Genomic DNA, 20091 nt, shown 5'->3' with positions numbered 1-20091 from the left:
GCAGTACCTGAACTCTGTGAGCAGCCACCCCAGTAAGTGACACCTGGGCTGGTTGGGGCTGCATGGTGGGAGTGAGCAAAGGTCACAGCCCAGCCCACGCTTGGATCAGGTTACCCACTGGCCCCGACACCAGGGTGTTCAGACCAGAACCCGAAACCTGGTCTGGGCCGCGGCCCAACATAGGCCCTGCTGTTGCTGCTGCTGCAAACTACTGGCACACCTCTCCCTGAGTAGAAATATAAAGCCACAACATCTGCACTCAAGATGGGGATAAACATAATGAAAACAAAAAACTCCCTCACCTCCATGCTGTCCTGACAGAAGTGCATTCAACCCCCCCCCCCCCCCCCGAAAATTCAGAGTGAAGGCTGTCTGTCTGTTTCACATGTGTAGAGTACAATCATAAAAATTGAAGGGTGGTGTCTTTAACTGGCATAAATACCCCTTGAAATGCCAGTCTGGGCTCGTCCCCAGTGTCAGTGTACACGGTGTTATGACAAAAGACGGAACAAAAACAATCGATTAAGGAACTTCAGCGATTCACCAAGTTTTGAAAAACCAGAGTGTAACTTTGTGTGCGATGTGTAAATAGTCTAGTTCTTTGATGAAAGGTTTGAACTATGTATCAACTTTAAACCCTGTCTAGACAGAACAATGCTGTGCTGTTGTAAGCGGCTGCGTTAACAGCCTTTTTTCTGTCAAATACCCCGGGACAATTCCAAAATACTGATGAAAATTCACTAGCAAACACAGCACAGTGAAATGTTGTGCCAATGCTGGAGTCAGTCGTAGTCAGAATGCAATTAACAGATATGAGCAGAAATAATAGTGGACACTATATATGATACTCTCTGGGACACAATCATGAAGTGGAACGACATTTATTGGATATTTCAAACTTTTTTAACAAATCAAAAACTGAAAAATTGGGCGTGCAAAATTATTCAGCCCCTTTACTTTCAGTGCAGCAAACTCTCTCCAGAAGTTCAGGGAGGATCTCTGAATGATCCAATGTTGACCTAAATGACTAATGATGATAAATACAATCCACCTGTGTGTAATCAAGTCTCTGTATAAATGCACCTGCACTGTGATAGTCTCAGAGGTCCGTCAAAAGCGCAGAGAGCATCATGAAGAACAAGGAACACACCAGGCAGGTCCGAGATACTGTTGTGAAGAAGTTTAAAGCCGGATTTGGATACAAAAAGATTTCCCAAGCTTTAAACATCCCAAGGAGCACTGTGCAAGCGATAATATTGAAATGGAAGGAGTATCAGACCACTGCAAATCTACCAAGACCTGGCCGTCCCTCAACTTTCAGCTCATACAAGGAGAAGACTGATCAGAGATGCAGCCAAGAGGCCCATGATCACTCTGGATGAACTGCAGAGATCTACAGCTGAGGTGGGAGACTCTGTCCATAGGACAACAATCAGTCGTATATTGCACAAATCTGGCCTTTATGGAAGAGTGGCAAGAAGAAAGTAATTTCTTAAAGATATCCATAAAAAGTGTAATTTAAAGTTTGCCACAAGCCACCTGGAGACACACCAAACATGTGGAAGAAGGTGCTCTGGTCAGATGAAACCATAATTGAACTTTTTGGCAACAATGCAAAACGTTATGTTTGGCGTAAAAGCAACACAGCTCATCACCCTGAACACACCATCCCCACTGTCAAACATGGTGGTGGCAGCATCATGGTTTGGGCCTGCTTTTCTTCAGCAGGGACAGGGAAGGAAGATGGTTAAAATTGATGGGAAGATGGATGGAGCCAAATACAGGACCATTCTGGAAGAAAACCTGATGGAGTCTGCAAAAGACCTGAGACTGGGACGGAGATTTGTCTTCCAACAAGACAATGATCCAAAACATAAAGCAAAATCTACAATGGAATGGTTCAAAAATAAACATATCCAGGTGTTAGAATGGCCAAGTCAAAGTCCAGACCTGAATCCAATTGAGAATCTGTGGAAAGAACTGAAAACTGCTGTTCACAAATGCTCTCCATCCAACCTCACTGAGCTCGGGCTGTTTTGTAAGGAGGAATGGCAAAAAATGTCAGTCTCTCGATGTGCAAAACTGATAGAGACATACCCCAAGCGACTTACAGCTGTAATCACAGAAAAAGGTGGCGCTACAAAGTATTAACTTAAGGGGGCTGAACAATTTTGCACCCCCAATTTTTCAGTTTTTGATTTGTTAAAAAAGTTTGAAATATCCAATAAATGTCGTTCCACTTCATGATTGTGTCCCACTTGTTGTTGATTCTTCACAAAAAATACAGTTTTATATCTTTATGTTTGAAGCCTGAAATGTGGCAAAAGGTCGCAAAGTTCAAGGGGGCCGAATACTTTCGCAAGGCACTGTACAATCCATGTCTCAATTGTCTCAAGGCTTAAAAATCCTTCTTTAACCTGTCTCCTCCCCTTCATCTACACTGATTGAAGTGGATTTAAGAAGTAGCATCAATAAGGGATCATAGCTTTCACTTGGATTCACCTGGTCAGTCTATGTATTGGAAAAAATCAGGTGTTCTTTTTTTTTGTAAACTCAGTGCATGTTCTGCTGTATCTGAGTAGTGAGGGGAATCAGTACCATCATATGGGGCTTTAAAACAAACATTTTAGTGCTCGTTTTAAGTATTTCGCACCATGGTTTATCACAAGGTTCGGCATTCCTACTTTTATTGCTATTCATAGCTGTGGAGTCTACTATTTCATATTGTGTCACGGGATGTTTACAGCTGACAGGAGAACCTTATAATGATCCTGGTTGGTTGGGGATGTACTGTGCTGTATGGAGTTGCAAGGGAGGCAGCATCCATCAAATTCACACCTTGCTAATCTTGCACTGCGCAAAGGGGAGTTTCAAATGATCTTGTCATGATTACATCATATTTTGGTATTTTCTTGGCTCTGTAACATGTATTGTTGCAATGCAAGTTTTCCCACACGTGGATTTGGTTGAATTACCAGCCTTTCAAATGAGCTATGTGAGATGTGAGATATGCCCATATTAACTTTCACTTCTGACACCATTTGATGCTCTGTATTATGTTTAGTACCCCTGTTAGTAACCACCTATGACATCACAGCGCTAGCTAGGGGGAATTCAAAAGAAGAAGCTCCTTCACACAGGGAGGGTTATCTGATGGTTCAACAGTTCCTTTGTTTCTACATTCCCCCCAGGTCCAAGGGGCCTTTGAATGTGTCGTGGCGGTGAGTGTACAGCACTGTAAGGGGATTTGAAGGTGGAGGGGTGGCCAGTCAACATGACCTCAGATTAACACAACACACTAATAAAACTTTAGGAACATTTCACTGATCACCCTCTCCACTCGTTCCACAGCCTGTTGGGTGACATATCCTCACTGCATCCCCACGTGAGGTTGGTGCATTTTTTGGGGCTGTGCAAAAAATGACATCTTCCTCTCAGCGATGGCTGTTGGCAGGGGATAAATCTCAATCTCCACCGTAAAAATGTGCAGCTGCAAATGCTGCCGGTGTGGCCCTTAGAGCGCAGAGGGAAGTTCAGGAGCGACGTAGGGAGCGAAAACAACCTGAGGTGAGGTCAGAGATGAAAGAGGGATGAAAAATGACCCTGGCTGCTAAAAGAGAGTGTTGTGGCGAGAGACAGAGGGCGGCTATGTGAAGACAGACACTGGCCCAATTACTGGAAGTATACAGTACATATACTGTACAACCTAGAAAGCTTAGTCTACAGAACTGCCCTTGTAATGTGAGGTAAGATGAAAGTAGTGTGAAGCATCCAGTCAATACTTATACTGGAAGTACATTTCTAGTAGTATACTAAAGTACATTTCTAGTAGTATACTAAATCCTCCCTCGAGAAAGCCATATCCATAATGTGGGGTAAGTTAAGTTGATTTCAATAAGTACATTTTAAAACAAGTCTATTTTATTGCGTGCCAACCATTCTCTTGGTTATTATTAAATAGTATTATAAATGGTAGATGCGTAGCAGGAAGCGGGTACAGAATAAAGAGTGCTTTTGGAACTGTATGTGTACTGTGTAGGCGCCTCTGTTCTCTCTGTGTGCCTTGTCTGCATTAATAGTCCTTTGTTTTGTGTGCGGACTCAGTTGAGCTTGTTCAGACGCCAGCAACAAGACTTTTTCATCTATCGTCACATTGAAGAGCTGCCAGCAAAAATAACAAACGTCCAAAACATGACTCCTATTTTCTTGTTTTGTGTTTGTCGTCAATAGCTCTGCGTCTCCTGCGATAAGAATCATCTTCCCCAGGATGCGCAGCCCAATCACTCTAAAAATACATATAACACCATGGCCCACATTTCATAGGTACGCAGGTAGCAGTACAGATGGCTTACAAAGGAGAGGATACAACTTTCAATTTCCAGTAGCTACTAATGTAAACAATGTGTCAAACGCAAAAACAACATTGTAGGCATGTCCCACAGTAAGCTGTGTGGAGGCGGGAGGTGAAAGGCATCTCTGTCAGAGCTTCAGTCGTATCTTCTATATCTGCATTTCACCCCTTGTCACGACTAATAACCAGAGAAGAGTGGTGAAATCTTCAAAACATCTAGTTTCAAATGATCGATTAAGTGGCCCCAGCCTTGCCTTGAGTGGGCCCCTCGGTTTTGCCCTCTACTGACTTAGCCTAACTAGGATGTGTGCTTGGTCGGTCAGCGAGCAAGCGGCAGCCATGTTTGCCAGGTGTACGTCCGTCCGTTTGTCAGTCTGTCCCATGCTTGATTTGGGCAGGAGCTCACTGGAACTGAGGATCGGCCCTTCAAATGTTCTACAGCTTGATCTCCTGTTCCTCTTATAGAATATTATCTCCAAAGTATTGTGGAGCTCCTGCACCTAAATACAAACAGTACTGGCACTCAAAATGAGTACCGGTACATATTTCAGTCAAATACTGAGAAGTAGAGGTTGGGATGAGGTCATTAATAAGAGACTTCCAGGAAGGAAGAGGCCTTTATGTTCTACGTCCTCCTCCACCGACATAAATACACTAAAACTCAATGTCGGTTCCTCGACCAAAACACTATTAGCTCTTAATTCAGTAGCTAATACATCCACGGAGGACCTCTTTCTATGATATTCCTCCCCCAAATTGCTTAATTGCAATTGAATCCCACAATGTACATAAACTGAAAGCATTTCCTTGGTAGTCGGTAGTTAGCAGGTTTGTACAAGATGTCTCGTCCGCAGTTTGCTTACATTGTCGAAGCATTATGGAGGCGTGTAGAAGTCTGGTTTAATAGATTTCTATGATGTTCTGTAAGACTTTTAGGCATAGTTTTACCTTGAACAGCCATCATCTGTAAAATAACCCATGTTCAGCCATATGAAAACATTCACCTCCCTCTCAGCAGAAGGAAACCGCTGCCGGGGGAGTTGAGGGATTGTTTTTAGACTGTCTTTGCCACAGGTGTTTCTGAATTGCTCATTGTTATTTCGAAATGAACTATTGCAAGCTGTCTCGAATGAACACATCGCAAATAAAACTCTTTTTATCTCCCTTGACACGTCACAAATTGAGGATTTTCCTGGGTTTTGGCGTTTTTATTTGAGGGTCCTTCCTTGTCCTTCCTACCTTCCTTGTTTCCTTCCTATCTCCCATTGCTGTATATGGAAACACTGGATCCCTCATTTTCACTATTTTATTGGCTACCTCCTTTGAGCCTACCATTTGACCTAATACCCAGGTGACTTCCACCATTTCTGTGACCATGACATCATAGAGAGATAGAGACAGACAGGCTAAGGGGAAGTAGCAGTGAATCTGTGCTATACTCACTATGTACAGTAATCAGTGTTAGGCTAATCCAGGTATGTAGTGTGATCTAAGCAGGGGCGTTGTATCGCTGTTGACAGACAAATGTTATAATTACTACTTCTGAGGTTTCGCTGATCCACCAGACTGTTTGATGGGCAGCTTGTGTCTAATTGAAGTGCTTTTCTCCCAGTGATATCCAGATGGGATTACCATACCGCACTATAGTCTAGATATGGCTTCTTCTAGACAGGTTGCTGCATTTGCTAATCTAGTCGCCACCATACAGTATAAACTACTGCATTAGATGTGTACATATCAGCTATCAAAGAGAAAAGACTATGAAAGAAAATAGTGGTCATGAATGGTAATTCAATTTCGTGATTTAAGTGGTAGACAAATCATTATTACAAAAAATGTGCAGTTAACACAACTATAGTATGAGGCATGGTTTGGACATGGCTAGTGTATTTCATTGGCTACTGTTCATAACAAAAGTAACAGATTGTTTTAATTTCAACCGGGTGAAAATACACAGAGGATTTGCAGTTTTAAAATCCATAATTATGTATTGATGCTATGACTAAATATTATAGCTGTGTTCAATGAGGTGTTTCTTCACTAATGAGCTGAATTGTGGATGGTGTGTGTAATGTGTGTTTGTGTGTGTGTGTGTGTGTGTGTGTCTATTTGCGCTGGGGGCTGTATAGGCTTATTGCCTGCAGCCCTGGACGTTATTACAACGCTACATTATTCCCGCGGCACCACATTATTGCGCTCCCTCATTTCCCGAGCCACTGCACCCATCTGCAGGGAGCTGCCAAACAGCTCCTGTGACCACAACGTTGCTCCACGTCACTCTCTCTCCTTCCTTCCTTTCTCTCTCACACTCTCTCTTTCGTGTAATGTGTAGGCCTATACTGTAACTTTAGATGCAGCTTACTAATGGAGAATGCTAAGAAAAGTAACACCTGTGGGTTTGCCTGTCTGGGATATTAGTAGGCAGGTCACACGTGATAACAGTCAGTATTTGACTGTTGTTGAAACCGGCCACTAGGGACAACAGTGAGCACTGTTACCCTCAAATATGCTTTGGTGTGGCTATGGCGTTGTGGAGGGGGATGATGGATGGGCATAAACATCTGCCCATGGTTGCAAAGGTTGCATGTTTGAATCCAGAGATAGACAGTTGTTTTTGATATTTTTGTTTAAAGCCTATCCTAAACCTTACCCCTTACCTTAAGAATTCTGAGTTAATGCCTCAATTTATCCTTGGAACAATACAGAGAAATAACCAAACACTTTGAAATTTGACGTTTGAGAAACGTGGATGAGCTTCTGAATCTGACGTGAGCCTGTGAGACAAATATTACGAGCCAAATTTAGAGGTTATTTTTTACCAGAGCTTTGTAAGTAGCTTTTTTAAATAATTTTATATTGTAAATCTAAAGTTGGCCTGTCCTGTCAGCCCAGTTTTTTGCAACTCCTACTATAAGCATCCAGAAATATAAACACACAAATCTAAAGCAGCGCAAGGCCCCACTCCTCATGACTCCTGTGACGGCTGGAGTTTCAGACGTTGAAAACCTGGACTCGCTACGTCAGATTGAGTCAGACAACCTCCATGCATCGTAGTTAGAAAAACAACTTGTTAAACACGCATGACATTTTCCCATGGCCCGGCATAAATCTGTGTCTGTAATATTGTATTAATGCGAGAATAACTTCATGTGGATATATGATCTTGGTTTGGCTGCATTTCATCATTGCAGTACGTTGCGGTTGTGGCCTTCTCTCATAGACAATGTCCAGGCTGTATTATAACCATAAAATAACAGGGAGGAAGGGAGTGAGGGAGGAAGTGGAGAAGAAAAGGTACACATGATGTAAGCGAGAAACTGTCGGAAAGTAAACTGTCTATGAAACAAACGCGTGTGCCCCTTCCTCTTTATTAGCTTAGCCATGGCCTCTGCAAGGGAACAATATACAATTTGGAATCCTTAAAGGAAAGGTTCATGGTCCGCTGTCTAGCTGCCGATAGCAACACATACAGCAACACATACATTGCTCATAGTATGCCTCGCCATAGCACAGCATCCCAGAGTCGCCTCTTCGCTGTTGATGTTGAGACTGGTGTTTTGCGGGTACTATTTAATGAAGCTGCCAGTTGAGGATTTGTGAGGAGTCTGTTTCTCAAACTAGACACTCTAATGTACTTGTCCTCTTGCTCAGTTGTGCACCAGGGCCTCCCAAACTCTTTCTATTCTGGTTAGGGCCAGTTTGTGCTGTTCTGTGAAGGGAGTAGTACACAGCGCTGTACAAGATCTTCAGTTTCTTGGCAATTTCTCGCCTTCATTTCTCAGAACAAGAATAGATTTTCAGAAGAAAGGTCTTTGTTTCTGGCCATTTTGAGCCTGTAATCGAACCCACAAATGCTAATGCTCCAGATACTATGACTAGTCTAAAGAAGGCCGGTTTTATTGCTTCTTTAATCAGAACATCCGTGTTCAGCTGTGCTAACATAATTGCAAAAGGGTTTTCTAATGATCAATTAGCCTTTTAAAATGATAAACTTGGATTAGCTAACACAACGCGCCATTGGAACACAGGAGTGATGGTTGCTGATAATGGGCCTCTGTACGCCTATGTAGATACTCCATTAGAAAAATCTGCCGTTTCCAGCTATAACAGTCATTTACAACATTAACAATGTCTACACTGTATTTCTGATCAATTTGATGTTATATTAATGGACAATTCATTAAAAAAAATCAAAAACAAGGAAATCTCGAAGTGACACCAAACTTTTGAACAGTAGTGTATGTGCTATGCATTTCCCCAGGATTTTCACATCACAACATTCAAGTGTTACAGACCTCCAGTTTTTTGAATGGACTGGATCTTTATACTTACCACCTAGGTCCTGTTTTAGTAGTAATGAAATCAGACCTTGTTGAGTACCTGAAAGTCTACCATTTGTATAAGAGTAATTAAACATGCAATAATGGATCAATAATGGATCTAGTACATCAAAAAAGGTCTGATATACCTCTACTGGTATACCGTCAAGCCCTGGTGTTTTTCCAGGCTGAAAATATTTTATTGCCTCAAAAAGTTAATCATCTTCACACAGTTCTTTCTGTAAATGTGTTAATTGTATTATTATTATTAGGAAAGAAATCCTTACAGTTAAGATCATTCAGGGGAAATGGAGGAGACTGAAAACAAAACATATGCTTCAAATATTTTGCTTCCTCTTTCAAAATATCATTTGGTGAATCACAGATAACTCCGTCATTTGTAATGAGTTTGAAGATTCAAGAAAAATGTGGTGCATTTTTCACCATTTTCCATCCAATTCGCTGTATTTTTGTATGACATTACACTTGATCGTTCTTGAATAACTACCTCCATTTCTTTTTGTTTTTCCTCTAACCTATTTTGTGCCTCTAGTAGTTTCCTTTACCTGCTCTGTTACTTCCTCTATTTCCTTTATTAGTCTAATCTCTTTTGATCTAAACTGCTTTTGTTTTAATGATGAGTATTGTATTGAATGGCCTCTAAAAGTACATTTGAAAGTGTCCAATACAATAAGGGGATCTGCTGGACCTATTCTGTGCAAAATAAAGCAAATTATGAATTATGTTGTCTTAGTTAAGAACAAACTGCCAGCAAGAACGAGACTAGGAAGTAATCAAGACGGCTAGCTTGATTAAGCCTCCTCCATGTACGTATCTCACTAGGTCAGGGTTTTTCAGCCTCCATATATCCACTAGTTCTAATGTATCCATGTTCTTCGTGATCACCGTAAGTGCTTGAGGGTGATAGTTTGTATAGTTTGAGCTTTATACAGGGTCAGTGAGTGATTTCCTTTATGATAGGTTGAGGTACTTAAAACCGTATTATAATCTCCAACCATAATAATAGATTATTTCTTTGCTTGTGAGCTCAATAGATTATTATATATATTTTAGAAGAAGTGTGGATCATCATTATTTGGCCCATATAGATGAATTAGCCAGATCTGTTTTAGGTCCAATAGCATATTTAAAGTAATCCATCTTCCTTGTTGATCTGTTTTCACAGTTTGCACAATCGGATCAAAATGTGTGTTAATTAGTATTATCACCCCTTTTGAGTTTCTTTGTCCATGACAAAAATATATTTCTCCCTCCCAGTCCTTTTCCCACCCAATCTCGTCTATATTTGTAGAATGAGTTTCCTGTAAACAATATATATTATATAATTTTTTTATGATCTGCTAAGCCATTACAATTATAACTGGCTATACTTATTTCCACACTTACTGTAATGATACCCAAGTTTCAATTATACTTATCACAACCAATGTTTGTAAACTTACCGTTAAAAAACACCATGATGATAGTGTGTTTTAGAGAAATGGCTAAGCTCTATTAGCATGTTATTACAAATTAATTACTAATATGTAACTACGTGTTAATACAATGTTGTTACTTCAGTTGTTACTGTTTAGTTACATAAATATAAGGGCAACTTAAGGTAAAGTGTTACCAAGAAATGTATTATTGATAAAGTTGAATAATTTAAAGTTAATGACAGAAAGTACTTTTACAGCACTTTCTCAGTTAAATTCCTTTTTTAAACAGGAAGTGGTCATCAGTCATCCCAGTGGTGAACTTGTCTTCTCATCTGAGTAGGGCCTATTAACCAGGCAGTTAACAAGCTAATGACAGAGCTAATTAGCCGCCTGAGCACTGACTCATGGATCTGTCGTTAGGGTAACTATCCTCAGATCAGCTGCAGGGGGGCGGTGTGTTGGGAGTTGGTTACTTGGCAGTAAGACAATTCTCAACTCCCTTCCAGAGGGGGGCCTCCACACACCTGGAAATGTCTCTGTAAACAAAAAGCCCAGGAGTCCAAAGCCTTTCAAGAACATTTTTGTTTTCCCTGAGTCGTTAAATCAACGTGCGGGCGGACATCGGAGTTTCGTGTCATAAACACACAAAGAGGCGGAAGAGAGGAGAGAGAGGAGTTGTCTGCCAAATGCATGAGTCATGTGAGTCACAGGATGACAACTAACTGTGAGACGGAGGGCGTTCCAAGTGGCTGTCGATGGTGCACAGCCGCCCCTGTGTGTGTGTGTGTACGTGTACGTGTGTGTGTGTGTACGTGTGTGTGTGTGTGTGTGTGTACGTGTGTACGTGTGTACGTGTGTGTGTTTGTGTGTGTGTGTGTGTGTGTGTGTGTGTGTGTGTGTGTGTGTGTGTGCGTGTGTGTGTGTGTGGACGTGTGTGTGTGGTTTACCTTCGCTAACATATGGTTTAGATCTGTGTTACCTTCCTAAGGAGGGTCAGTGTGCATGTGAAACCATTGGATTCAAGGTTAAATTATTCATGTAATCTGTACATCATTTGAAAGATCTGCCACATTGGTGTCAGAATTGGGATCGCAGACATAGAAAGTTTATCGAGTCAAAGATGGATTGGTACAACTTCAACTTTTCAGTGTATTCTAATGGAGCTCAGGTTGTCAACACTCCAGGTTGAATGATGGGGAGGCTCTGTGGGATAACAGAAAGTGCTTCATGAAAGCCTGCCATTTGAGCAGCTGCCATCTTAAGTCCACCTCAGGAGTTTGGAATAATGGTCCACTCTGTTGAGCGAGGATTTTGACGTCTATATTTTGTGTTCTTTTCAGGTTCAACATGGGAGAAGTCGGTTCGACAGCTGGGCTTGGAAAGGTAAGAGACCAATGCTTTCACATTAAAATCAAACCTGGCATGATCTACTGTACATAGCTCAGTTTGATCCCCATATATATTTTCATGGTGTTTGTGTGGTAAAGTGCGGAGTATCCTCCCACACCCCAAAGAGGACAACAAGAAGGTTTACTTGGTCTATTGTACATCGCTAAAATCCATTCTATGGCATAGTGCCATAGTACTCGTTCAATTGAGCTCAACTGAATGATTACATTTCACCCAATACACCCAGTCATTTGGCAGACACTCTAATACACTAGAACAAGTTAAAACGCAGCAGCCAACAAAACAATCCATGTTTCATTCTCATCTACTTTCATTGCCATATGAACCACTCAGGTAGAGCCCTCATCGCAGCATACAAATGACTGTTTTCCCAAGTGGGTCATCCATAAGGTTTTTAATCAGGTCAACGCTCATAAGGCCGCAGGGCCGGACGGTGTTCCAGGGCGCGTTCTCTTTGCATGGTCATAACAGCTGTCAGGCGTATTACCAGTCATTCTCAACCTCTCCTTGTCCCAGTTTGAAATCCCCACATGTTTCAAGCTGACCACCATCATTTCTGCTCCCATGAGGTCTTAAGACTACCTGCCATAATAACTACTGCCCTGTAGCACATATGTGATCATGAAGTGCTTTGAAAGGCTGGTTATGGCACACATCAACTCCATCATCCCAGACACCCTAAAGCAGGGGTGTCAAACTCATTCCATGGAGGGCCTAGTGTCTGCTGCTTTTAGTTTTTTCCTTTCAGTTAAGACCTAGACAACCAGGTGAGGGGAGTTCCTTTCTAATTAGTGACCTTAATTAATCAATCAAGTACCCCAGAGAGGAGCAAAATCCATCAGACACTCGGCCCTCCATGGAATGAGTTTGACACGTGCCCTAGACCCACTCCAATTTGCATACCGCCCCGACAGATCCATACTGTAGACAATGCAATCTTCATTGTACTGGAACTGTCCTCACACACCTAGATAAGAGGACTACCTATGTGATAATGTTGTTCATTAACTACAGCTCAGCGCTTAACACCATAGTCACCAAGCTTGAGATGCTGGGCCTGAACACTTCCCTCTGCAACTGGATCCTGGGCTTCAAGTTCCTCTGTGTCGAAATCAATAAGGATTTAAAATGGTCCACACACACGCAAACAGTCGTGAGAAGGTGCAACAGCGCCTCTTCCCCCTCAGGAGGTAGAAAAGATTTGGTATGGGCCCTCAAATCCTCAAAAAGTTCAACAGCTGCACCACTGAGTACCGGAGAAACAAGTCTGACACCAACAGGCTTACATAAACCTTAGCCAAATACATTTAAACTCACTTTTTCACAATCCCTGACTTTTATTCCCAGTAAAAATTCCCTGTTTTAGGTCAGTTAGGATCACCACTTTATTTAAGAATGTGACATATCAGAATAATAGTAGAGAGAATGATTTATTTTAGCTTTTATTTCTTTCATCAAATCCCCAGTGGGTCAGAAGTTTACATACACTCAATTAGTATTTGGTAGCATTGCCTTTACATTGTTTAACTTGGGTCAAACGTTTCGGGTAGCCTTCCACAAGCTTCCCACAATAAGTTGGGTGAATTTTGGCCCATTTCTCCTGACAGAGCTGGTGTAACTGAGTCAGGTTTGTAGGCTCCTTGCTCGCACACACTTTTTCAGTTCTGCCCACACATTTTCTATGGGATTGAGGTCAGGCCTTTGTGATGGTCACTCCAATACCTTAACTTTGTTGTCCTTAAGCCATTTTGCCACAACTGTGGAAGTATGCTTGAGTCATTGTCCATTTGGAAGATCCTTTTGCGACCAAGCTTTAACTGATGGCTTGAGATGTTGCTTCAATATATTCACATAATTGTCCTCCCTCATGATGCCATCTATTTTGTGAAGTGCACCAGTCCCTCCTGCAGCAAAGCACCCCCACAACATGATGCTGCCGCTCCTGTGCTTCACGGTTGGGATGGTGTTCTTCGGCTTGCAAGCATCCCCCTTTTTCTTCCAAACATAACAATGGTCATTATGGCCAAACAGTTCTATTTTTGTTTCATCAGACCAGAGGACATTTCTCCAAAAAGCACCATCTTTGTCCCCATGTGCAGATGCAAACCCAGTTGTGCAGTTTTGGAGCTGTGGCTTCTTCCTTCCTTGCCTTTCAGGTTATGTCGATATAGGACTCGTTTTACTGTGGATATAGATACTTTTGTACCTGTTTCCTCCAACATCTTCACAATGTCCTTTGCTGTTTTTCTGGGATTGATTTGCGCTTTTCGCACCAAGGTATGTTCATCTCTAGGAGACAGAATGCGTCTCCTTGCTGAGCGGTATGACGGCTAAGTGGTCCCATGGTGTTTATACTTGCGTACTATTGTTTGTACAGATGAACGTGGTACCTTCAGGCATTTGGAAATTGCTCCCAAGGATGAACCAGACTTGTGGAGGTCTACAATTTATTTTTTATGGTCTTGGCTGATTTCTTTTGATTTTCCCATGATGTCAAGCAAAGAGGCACTGAGTTTGAAGGTTGGCCTTGAAATACATTCACATGTACACCTCCAATTGAATCAAATGATGTCAATTAGCCTATCAGAAGCTTCTAAAACCATGACATAATTTTCTGGAATTTTCCAAGCTGTTTAAAGGCACAGTCAATTTAGTGTATGTAAAGTTCTGACCCACTGGAATTGTGATACAGTGAACTATAAGTGAAATAATCTGTCTAAACAATTGTTGGAAAAATGACTTGTGTCATGCACAAGGTAGATGTCCTAACCGACTTGCCAAAACTATAGCTTGTTAACAAGACATTTGTGGAGTGGTTGAAAACAAGTTTTAATGACTCCAACCTGAGTGTATGTAAACTTCCGACTTCAACTGCAGTTAACAAAATGGCTACACAGACTCTCTGCACTATCTGCAGAGTCATTTTGCACTGACTTTATGCACTCTACACACTCTCTTTGCTCACTACACACTCATACTCACTCTATGCACACTCTACACACTCATACTCACTATTCCCACTCTACATACTCATACTCACTATTCCCACTCTACATACTCATACTCACTATTCCCACTCTACACACTCATACTCACTTTATGCACACTCTACAGACTCATTCACACACACTCACACTGACACTCCAACACACACACACAAACACACACCTTTCATTTGTTCACACACATTCAGACTGACTATACACACACGCTGCTACTCTGTTTATCATATATCCTGATGCCTAGTCCACTTACCCCTATACATATCTACCTCTATCACTCCAGTATCCCTGTACATTGTAAATATGGTATTGGCACTGACCCTAGAACTGACCCTGTATATAGCTTACTTATGTCATCATTACATGCTGTTCAAGGCTTTGTTGATGTGATCGAATGCCTCAACGCGAGATACGTGCAGGGGAGAATGACTGCCCCCTCTCATTGAAGCCACAAAGTTCAAGGCCGACAGCGATAGCTAATACTGCGCATGTTATGGTTGCATAAATCTCCGACATGAGACGCCATCTTAACCAATTTCGTTGGCTTCAAATGCTCTATTGAGTCTTCACATAGAAATCAATTGTGTCGCTTGATCAATGGCTTTATCCATTCAGTTGTACAGTCAGTGCATACATGCTTCGTCCCCAGCTGTGGTTTGAAAGAAAGGCTAGCCGTAAAATAATAGACTCAACAAACCAGAGATTTTGTGTTTTTTTCAAGTCTGCACCTTTACTACATTGTGTCATGACGGATTGAAGTGGCCGTTTATTTTCCCAGCATCGGCTGGTTGGTGCGGCCGCCGGGTTCACAGAAATTATGGTTGTATAACTTTCGCACATATCCTTACAGCATGTGTGGCGTAAACATAGTAAATTTGCCCAGTCTTCTGCGCTGTGCTGCGTCTGTGTGCTAGGCTAACTAGCAGAGCCATTTCGTGGTTCCTGAGGTGATCCATAGCTACAGGTGCGGTGATGTCACCTTCCAAGCATTGGAAAGTGTTACTGCTTACTGGGTTAAAGAAACAGCAAATGGGGGAAAGAGCCAACCCGAATGTTTAGAGTCACGGTAATGCCACCATGAGGGAAGCTGCTGGCATTCCTCAGGTGTTGGATACAGTGATATTGTAATTTTGTCTGGGAGAGAGGGAGTTCCCAGCAAGGCTCGTTGGGTGGTAACTATAACAGCCCTCTCCATGGTCCTCTCTGTCTGTCTGTCTGTCTGTCTGTCTGTCTGTCTGTGTCTGTCTGTCTGTGAAATTACTACTTCTGGTGACATATGGGGCTTAGCCTAATCAAATCAAATTTATTTTATATAGCCCTTCGTACATCAGCTGATATCTCAAAGTGCTGTACAGAAACCCAGCCTAAAACCCCAAACAGCAAGCAATGCAGGTGAAGAAGCACGGTGGCTAGGAAAAACTCCCTAGAAAGGCCAAAACCTAGGAAGAAACCTAGAGAGGAACCAGGCTATGTGGGGTGGCCAGTCCTCTTCTGGCTGTGCCGGGTGGAGATTATAACAAAACATGGTCAAGATGTTCAAATGTTCATAAATGACCAGCATGGTCGAATAATAATAAGGCAGAATAGTTGAAACTGGAGCAGCAGCACAGTCAGGTGGACTGGGGACAGCAAGGAGTCATCATGTCAGGTAGTCCTGGGGCATGGTCCTAGGGCTCAGGTCCTCCGAGAGAGAGAAAGAAAGAGAGAATTAGAGAGAGCATATGTGGGATGGCCAGTCCTCTTCTGGCTGTGCCGGGTGGAGATTATAACAGAACATGGCCAAGATGTTCAAATGTTCATAAATGATCAGCATGGTCGAATAATAATAAGGCAGAACAGTTGAAACTGGAGCAGCAGCACAGCCAGGTGGACTGGGGACAGCAAGGAGTCATCATGTCAGGTAGTCCTGGGGCATGGTCCTAGGGCTCAGGTCCTCCGAGAGAGAGAAAGAGAGAAGGAGAGAATTAGAGAACGCACACTTAGATTCACACAGGACACCGAATAGGACAGGAGAAGTACTCCAGATATAACAAACTGACCCTAGCCCCCCGACACATAAACTACTGCAGCATAAATACTGGAGGCTGAGACAGGAGGGGTCAGGAGACACTGTGGCCCACTCCGAGGACACCCCCGGACAGGGCCAAACAGGAAGGATATAACCCCACCCACTTTGCCAAAGCACAGCCCCCACACCACTAGAGGGATATCTTCAACCACCAACTTACCATCCTGAGACAAGGCTGAGTATAGCCCACAAAGACCTCCGCCACGGCACAACTTAAGGGGGGGGGGGGAGCGCCAACCCAGACAGGATGACCACATCAGTGACTCAACCCACTCAGGTGACGCACCTCCTCCAGGGACGGCATGAGAGAGCCCCAGTAAAGCCAGTGACTCAGCCCCTGTAATAGGGTTAGAGGCAGAGAATCCCAGTGGAAAGAGGGGAACCGGCCAGGCAGAGACAGCAAGGGTGGTTCGTTGCTCCAGAGCCTTTCCGTTCAACCTCCCACTCCTGGGCCAGACTACACTCAATCATATGACCCACTGAAGAGATGAGTCTTCAGTAGAGACTTAAAGGTTGAGACCGAGTTTGCGTCTCTGACATGGGTAGGCAGACCGTTCCATAAAAATGGAGCTCTATAGGAGAAAGCCCTGCCTCCAGCTGTTTGCTTAAAAATTCTAGGGACAATTAGGAGGCCTGCGTCTTGTGACCGTAGCGTACGTGTAGGTATGTACGGCAGGACCAAATCAGAGAGATAGATAGGAGCAAGCCCATGTAATGCTTTGTAGGTTAGCAGTAAAACCTTGAAATCAGCCCTTGCTTTGACAGGAAGCCAGTGTAGAGAGGCTAGCACTGGAGTAATATGATCAAATTTTTTGGTTCTAGTCAGGATTCTAGCAGCCGTATTTAGCACTAACTGAAGTTTATTTAGTGCTTTATCCGGGTAGCCGGAAAGTAGAGCATTGCAGTAGTCTAACCTGGAAGTGACAAAAGCATGGATTAATTTTTCTGCATCATTTTTGGACAGAAAGTTCCTGATTTTTGCAATGTTTCGTAGATGGAAAAAAGCTGTCCTTGAAATGGTCTTGATATGTTCTTCAAAAGAGAGATCAGGGTCCAGAGTAACGCCGAGGTCCTTCACAGTTTTATTTGAGACGACTGTACAACCATTAAGATTAATTGTCAGATTCAACAGAAGATCTCTTTGTTTCTTGGGACCTAGAACAAGCATCTCTGTTTTGTCCGAGTTTAAAAGTAGAAAGTTTGCAGCCATCCACTTCCTTATGTCTGAAACACATTCTTCTAGCAAGGGCAATTTTGGGGCTTCACCATGTTTAATTGAAATGTACAGCTGTGTGTCATCTGCATAGCAGTGAAAGTTAACATTATGTTTTCGAATAACATCCCCAAGAGGTAAAATATATAGTGAAAACAAAAGTGGTCCTAAAACGGAACCTTGAGGAACACCGAAATTTACAGTTGATTTGTCAGAGGACAGACCATTGACAGAGACAAACTGATATCTTTCCGACAGATAAGATCTAAACCAGGCCAGAACTTGTCCGTGTAGACCAATTTGGGTTTCCAATCTCTCCAAAAGAATGTGGTGATCGATGGTATCAAAAGCAGCACTAAGGTCTAGGAGCACGAGGACAGATGCAGAGCCTCGGTCCGATGCCATTAAAATGTCATTTACCACCTTCACAAGTGCCGTCTCAGTGCTATGATGGGGTCTAAAACCAGACTGAAGCATTTCGTATACATTGTTTGTCTTCAGGAAGGCAGTGAGTTGTTGCGCAACAGCCTTTTCTAAAATTTTTGAGAGGAATGGAAGATTCGATATAGGCCGATAGTTTTTTATATTTTCTGGGTCAAGGTTTGGCTTTTTCAAGAGAGGCTTTATTACTGCCACTTTTAATGAGTTTGGTACACATCCGGTGGATAGAGAGCCGTTTATTATGTTCAACATAGTAGGGCCAAGCACAGGAAGCAGCTCTTTCAGTAGTTTAGTTGGAATAGGGTCCAGTATGCAGCTTGAAGGTTTAGAGGCCATGATTATTTTCATCATTGTGTCAAGAGATATAGTACTAAAACACTTGAGTGTCTCTCTTGATCCTAGGTCCTGGCAGAGTTGTGCAGACTCAGGACAACTGAGCTTTGAAGGAATACGCAGATTTAAGGAAGAGTCCGTAATTTGCTTTCTAATAATCATAATCTTTTCCTCAAAGAAGTTCATGAATTTATCACTGCTAAAGTGAAAGTCATCCTCTCTTGGGGAATGCTGCTTTTTAGTTAGCTTTGCGACAGTATCAAAAAGGAATTTCGGATTGTTCTTATTTTCCTCAATTAAGTTAGAAAAATAGGATGATCGAGCAGCAGTAAGGGCTCTTCGGTACTGCACAGTACTGTCTTTCCAAGCTAGTCGGAAGACTTCCAGTTTGGTGTGGCGCCATTTCCGTTCCAATTTTCTGGAAGCTTGCTTCAGAGCTCGGGTATTTTCTGTGTACCAGGGAGCTAGTTTCTTATGAGAAATGTTTTTAGTTTTTAGGGGTGCAACTGCATCTAGGGTATTGCGCAAGGTTAAGTTGAGTTCCTCAGTTAGGTGGTTAACTGATTTTTGTCCTCTGGCGTCCTTGGGTAGGCAGAAGGAGTCTGGAAGGACATCAAGGAATCTTTGTGTTGTCTGTGAATTTATAGCACGACTTTTGATGATCCTTGGTTGGGGTCTGAGCAGATTATTTGTTGCAATTGCAAACGTAATAAAATGGTGGTCCGATAGTCCAGGATTATGAGGAAAAACATTAAGATCCACAACATTTATTCCATGGGACAAAACTAGGTCCAGCGTATGACTGTGACAGTGAGTGGGTCCAGAGACATGTTGGACAAAACCCACTGAGTCGATGATGGCTCCGAAAGCCTTTTGGAGTGGGTCTGTGGACTTTTCCATGTGAATATTAAAGTCACCAAAGATTAGAATATTATCCGCTATGACTACAAGGTCCGATAGGAATTCAGGGAACTCAGTGAGGAACGCTGTATATGGCCCAGGAGGCCTGTAAACAGTAGCTATAAAAAGTGATTGAGTAGGCTGCATAGATTTCATGACTAGAAGCTCAAAAGACGAAAACGTCATTTTTTTTTTTGTAAATTGAAATTTGCTATCGTAAATGTTAGCAACACCTCCGCCTTTGCGGGATGCACGGGGGATATGGTCACTAGTGTAGCCAGGAGGTGAGGCCTCATTTAACACAGTAAATTCATCAGGCTTAAGCCAGGTTTCAGTCAGGCCAATCACATCAAGATTATGATCAGTGATTAGTTCATTGACTATAATTGCCTTTGAAGTAAGGGATCTAACATTAAGTAGCCCTATTTTGAGATGTGAGGTATCATGATCTCTTTCAATAATGACAGGAATGGAGGTGGTCTTTATCCTAGTGAGATTTCTAAGGCGAACACCGCCATGTTTAGTTTTGCCCAACCTAGGTCGAGGCACAGACACGGTCTCAATGGTGATAGCTGAGCTGACTACACTGACTGTGCTAGTGGCAGACTCCACTAT

General features: G+C 42.5%; 1 protein-coding gene across 1 annotated transcript in view; it reads left to right on the top strand.

Annotated features, from left to right (window-relative positions):
• The window catches only part of LOC110490939 (piezo-type mechanosensitive ion channel component 2), a 159616-nt gene that overhangs the window by 51252 nt on the left and 88273 nt on the right, over positions 1-20091 (top strand). Inside the window, exon 4 of the mRNA XM_036944026.2 lies at positions 11450-11492. Within this exon, the coding sequence (XP_036799921.1) occupies positions 11450-11492 (43 nt within the window). The remainder of the gene's footprint in view (positions 1-11449; positions 11493-20091) is intronic.

Source organism: Oncorhynchus mykiss, chromosome 15 (genome assembly GCF_057628025.1).
Source record: "Oncorhynchus mykiss isolate SJ-2025 chromosome 15, ASM5762802v1, whole genome shotgun sequence".
Lineage (NCBI taxonomy): Eukaryota > Metazoa > Chordata > Actinopteri > Salmoniformes > Salmonidae > Oncorhynchus > Oncorhynchus mykiss.
This window is presented reverse-complemented; position numbering and strand designations above follow the sequence as displayed.